Below are 5,497 nucleotides of genomic sequence, written 5' to 3'. Positions count from 1 at the left end.
TTTTAATTAAGAAAGGACCTGTATAGCTGAAGTTCCTCGGAAAGAATTTATACCGGAAATTAAGGAAATTATCAAACGAGCAGATACGTAACAATATATATTCTAAACTAATTATGGAAAGATGAAATTAAATATTTCTGAATAAATATATATATATATTCTAAAATAATAATGGAAGGGTGAAATTCCTGACTATTTCAGTCAGTACACTCCCAACAAAGAATTAAAAAGAAACTTTGATCTGAAACTAAATGTACTCTTCTTCCCTCCTCCAAGCAAACCACTTCAAACAAAGAATTACAAAGAAACTATAATCTACCACCACCACAATAAGTCCCCTGATTCCTTTTAAAAAATGTGGGTAACTGACATGGTAATATTAATTATGTGTTAAATGTCTTGAACAGAAAGGCATAACTGACAGTGAGCTTATCTGAGTTCAGAAGTGGGTGTCACTACACCCATCTTAGAAAGAGCGTTTAACTTCTGAGAACTATGTAAAGAATCTAGAATGCAAACAAATAAAATCATTTCAAACAAACAGGCTAAAAAATAAGAAAGAAAAAATCTGTCTAATTTAATGAAAACCATTAACCAGATCAAACAAGCCTCAAAGTACAGCAGCTCAAAGTGTGACAATAATGAAATAATTGACAAGAAAAAATTTGCCACATAAGATTAGTTAAGTATACTGTGAAAGCTAAATAACATTTGTACAATGAAATTGGAGGTGAATAAACTACATATTTTAACAACACAGAAAATGAGATAAAATCTATTAAAAATTCTCACTAGGATGAAATTAAATTTATACAAGGCTAAGAACTGATAATAGTAGAGAGAGAGAGAGAAAAGAGAAATGAAACATAAAAAGTCTACTACTTACTGAAAGCAACAGAAGACATAAGGTATTATATTTCACATTAAAAATTTCTAAAAAAAAACAATATTGTGTGTGTGTATGTAATTGATGAAAATGTTTTATGATTTCACATTAACATTTTTTACTATACTGTCAACTTCCCAAAAACATAAAAACATGAATTCATACCTTGCAGTTCTATTTCAGGAGAATGATCTCGACTATCCTCCAAAATCTCTTTCTCCACGAGAGGTAATGCTGCATGTTGATAGTTATATTGTTCCAGACGTCCATTAGTAGACTTACTTTTAACATTACGAGTGTTAATTTTGACTTTTGTTTTAGTCACTTCAAACTCCTTCACTGGTTCAAAATGAAATCCATTATATTTCCACCGACAATAAAATCTTGGTAAATTTTCTGTTTCTTCTGTATCAGTGTTATCATAAGGTTGTAAAAAAATAACCTGAATGTAAAAACAAATATATTTATTGATAAAGTACTTGCTTTTTGAAAAAGAATATTTACATAGATGGTTTTAGGTAATTATTTACAAAGTACATTATGTATTTAATACCATTTCAAAATTTTATGTGGTAATGAAGGGATAATACAGAAATTCAGTCTCAGCTGTAATCTACTTTCTTTTGCAACACAATTATTTCATTTTAAACATTGTTTGTAGTTGATACAAAAGAATATTTGTCTGGATAATACAAGATAATACAAATTAAAAACCATTCCGAACAGGTACTGACAGATTAACTTATAGGTGCACTGAAATAAAAACAACCCTGGTTATATTCATCCGTAAAATAGGGTAATATCAAGAGCTTTTCAAGGTTGAGAAGGAACTAAAGTGAATGTCAATACATATATTAAGAAATTCAGAAAACTACCAAAATTACCATAAATTTCATGCTTTTGCCACCTTTGATAAACAACTAGATATCAGACAGCAATACAGTGATTTAACATGATTATAAACTGCATAACTTCGAGTTACACGTACTGTCAGGCAAGTTGGCCTCCCTCCATCCCTGTAGTCCTACTATACTGCTGTAATTTACTTTTTAAACACACAATTTTTTAAATCCTAAATATTCATATAAAAATATGAAATTGAACCATGTGTCGGTGTTAATAATTTGTGCCGAGTATAAAAACTGAACTAGTACCATGTGTCAGTGTTAAAAATTTGTGCCGAGTATAAAAACTGAACTAGTACCATGTGATTCTAGTAATTTGGGTATTTTCTAAAACAAAAAATAAATATTCTTTCCCATTAACTATAAAAATGTTTTAAGCCCATAGCAACAAATTAAAGCCAAGATCAAAAGACTAACTTTTAGGTGCACAACTGGATCTGGGACAAACTTTTAGTAGTACCCATACTATAATTAATAAGTAGTACTTCAATACATTGGAATGATTTTAGTACATTATAAACCAGATCATTCATTTTAGCCAGAGTGGTATTTGAATGACTTTTGTTTTAGCTTATTATAACACAAATACTTCTGATAAATAGTGATCCCGAAACAAGCAAAACAACATACCAAATTCAATAAATTACTGTCTATTATTCAGAAGTCTTAATCATAAGTACTGGCTTGTAAAGGTAGGCTTTTCTCCAATATAACACTGATTATAATAAATTTTTAACAACACTTGATGTAATTTCAAAATTTATAATTAATGAAGTGCATTTATTCTGGTTACTACTTGAAATATTCAGGCCAAATTCTAAAGAATTAATTAACCTAACAAGCACTAAAAACTTTCTAACATTAGAAATATCTATTCGTAATATTGAAACAAAAATAGAAAATGCTTTCAAAACACAAAGATAAATAAACAAATGCTATTCTAGACAATACAGGCAGAAACTGCCTATTGAATAAAATAATTAAAGCAATACATGCTTTAGCAACAAATGCACCATAAAAACATGTATATATATCCAGTATGTTAGTATTTCAAAAGGAATCTGTCTCAATTGAAACTTAACATTTTCCTAAACTGAAAATCTATTTAACGGATACTTTCCTCATCTCACTTAAAACTTTTGCGACTTACACTACCCTTTATCTGCACAAATGTTTGCTTGCAACTAGTCTTTATACTCTCACTAATTTCTAACATGTAAATTATTATGTAACAACCCTCCACCAATAGGAGTGTGAAACTACCCCTATCGTAAACAGCTCCTTCTCTAATCTTGCAGCTGTTCGCCACTTTGAGATAGGTCAGATAACACCAAACCACACCAGAAGTGGGGAGGACGGGTGGGAAATGTGAGAAGAGGTAGGTATCTATTGAAAATACATTTTCAGTTTAAGAAAATGTTAGCTTCAGATACTATATCTTACCTCCTCTCATAAAAAGCTAGAATCCCACATTGAACTAGTAGGGTACTGGTGAGAAGATGAGCCCCCTTTAGGAAGCACCCAAAGAAAAACCATGAAATATGGTAAGGAATTAAAAACAGTGCACCAATGGAAGACCGCATCACTTCTAAGCCAGGTATAATCTTCGTTCTTCAGAAATGTGTTGCCAAGACATAAAAGGTAGAAACATATATGGGCCCCCAAAAATTTCAGTAAGAAAGGGCTAAGGCATGACAGACCGTTAATGAAAGTTTGACCTCAACCAACACCTGGCAATATCTGGAATTGTACATCAGGTCCGTGGTAGGAAGAGGGTTCTCTACCTTTCTACTCAAAAATATGTACCAGCAGGGAAGAGGAGCTTCCATTCTAAGTATCCACCCACACATCTCCAACATAACCAACACCAGATTCACCAGAAACTGACATCTGGCAGATGGTAGGATGGTGGAGAGCCCAGATGAGTGTTCCTCTCTGATACAAAACCTGGTGGCATTGAGTATTTATCATCCAGTCTGCGGTAGGAGGAGAGTACCTTTACATGTGGGAATTCATGTGTATTGTCCAGATACAACCAACACCAGATCCACCGGGAAGTGACATGCAGCAGATGGTAGGAAGAGGGACCGCTATTTGGGGTTGCATCTCCAGTCCAAAACCTGGAGGTACTGAGAACTTATCATCCAGTCTGTAGTAAGAGGAAGGTATCATTCAAACAAAATACATGTGAGGACTTACTGTTAACTTCAAATACAGAAATGATTGAGAGGGTGGAAAATGAGGAACATCTGAGTGCAAGTGATCATTGCTCTATAAGGTTCAATGTTTTGATGCATATGGAGATAAGGAACAATGATATTTTGGTTACAAATTTCAAAAAACCAAATTTTGAAGGGATGTGACAAGTATTATCTGTTGTGAATTTGGCAGCTGAGTTATTTGGAGACACTGATCAGATGTGGAAAATTTTTAAAGCTAAATTTTTAAATATTCAAGGTAAACATATTCCTTATAGAAATAAAACAGTAGCTGAAAGTAAAAAAACCAGGATGACTCACAAAGAGTTTAAGAGAGAAAATTTAAATTGACTGGTATGACAGGAGATTCAGAAAATTATAGAAGATCAAGAAAGTTGCTGAAACAGGAAGTTAGGTCTGCAGTAGAAAGGGCATCACACCATTTACACCAGCAGAATGCCACCACCCTACTTTCAGATGAGTGGTATTGTGTACACTCAGGAGGACAGGTCTCCATGGTCCACTACCCCAGTGGCTAGAAACTAGTAAGTGGCAAGGACTCCCATACTCCACTATAAGGAGGGAAACAAAATGTGTTAAATAGTCCGGAATGACCTTGAGCAGAGCACCTGGCAGTGTCTAGAATTGTACATTTAGTCCACAGTAGGAAGAGCCTCAGTGCCAAACATCATGAGATATGGGCAGTAATCCCTGTTTGCTATACTCGTGCTAGTTCATGAGAGTACCATCCAGGACAAACATATTTATGAAGCAACAGACCGCGAAGGATACCTATAAATGGTCCTGTGGAACACCCGACCTAAACGTTGGTTGTAACATGACCTTGTGAAGTGTTAGGATATTGGATTTCAATGCACAAAGGACCCACTGACAGAGTCGATCAACCAAAACCTGGCGGCATCTGTAATTGCACATCAGGTCCATGGTAGGAAGAGCTGCAAAATCACAGTCATCTAGAATTGTATATGATCACAGGTCATACAGTGCAGATTTAAGACTAAATATACCTGGTCAGGCAATGCTCGCCACAGAGCAGGATCCAAATATATGATAAAGGCCCCTGCAAAGGAAAAGATAATGAACAGAGTACATACCACCCACAGGTAAACAGCTAGAGCACTGATGACATCCCCCAAGAGAAGATGGAAATGTGCTGGTGATGGATTTAATGGGAAGAAAACATGAAAAAGGAGACAATCATCATGAGAAATATAAGGAAAAAGCTTGGCAAATTCAACCCAAAAGGGTAAGGGGATAAAAGTCACAGGAGAGGTGAGTATAAGATTTCACAGAAGAAACAAATGGACTCAGGAACCATGGAAGATGTACTGCTACAACATGTCACATATCATTAAAGAGCCCTGACCAGGCAAAGAAGATGAGCAAGATTGGAATGGTCATAAAGATGGGAAAAGAAGGGAAAAAGGTGTCAAGGCAGAAGTAACCTCTCAAGCAGCCAATGTCTTGGGCATAAAGAAATGATCAGG

The 5,497-nt window shown here is 34.7% G+C and overlaps 1 protein-coding gene across 1 annotated transcript in view; it reads right to left on the bottom strand.

Moving 5' to 3' along the window:
- Window positions 1-5,497, bottom strand: part of LOC106465649 (origin recognition complex subunit 1-like) — a 92,151-nt gene that overhangs the window by 54,883 nt on the left and 31,771 nt on the right. Inside the window, exon 4 of the mRNA XM_013925884.2 lies at window positions 1,052-1,328. Within this exon, the coding sequence (XP_013781338.2) occupies window positions 1,052-1,328 (277 nt within the window). The remainder of the gene's footprint in view (window positions 1-1,051; window positions 1,329-5,497) is intronic.

The sequence above is a fragment of the Limulus polyphemus genome, unplaced genomic scaffold, assembly GCF_000517525.1.
Source record: "Limulus polyphemus unplaced genomic scaffold, Limulus_polyphemus-2.1.2 Scaffold2012, whole genome shotgun sequence".
Taxonomy (NCBI): Eukaryota; Metazoa; Arthropoda; class Merostomata; order Xiphosura; family Limulidae; genus Limulus; species Limulus polyphemus.
This window is presented reverse-complemented; position numbering and strand designations above follow the sequence as displayed.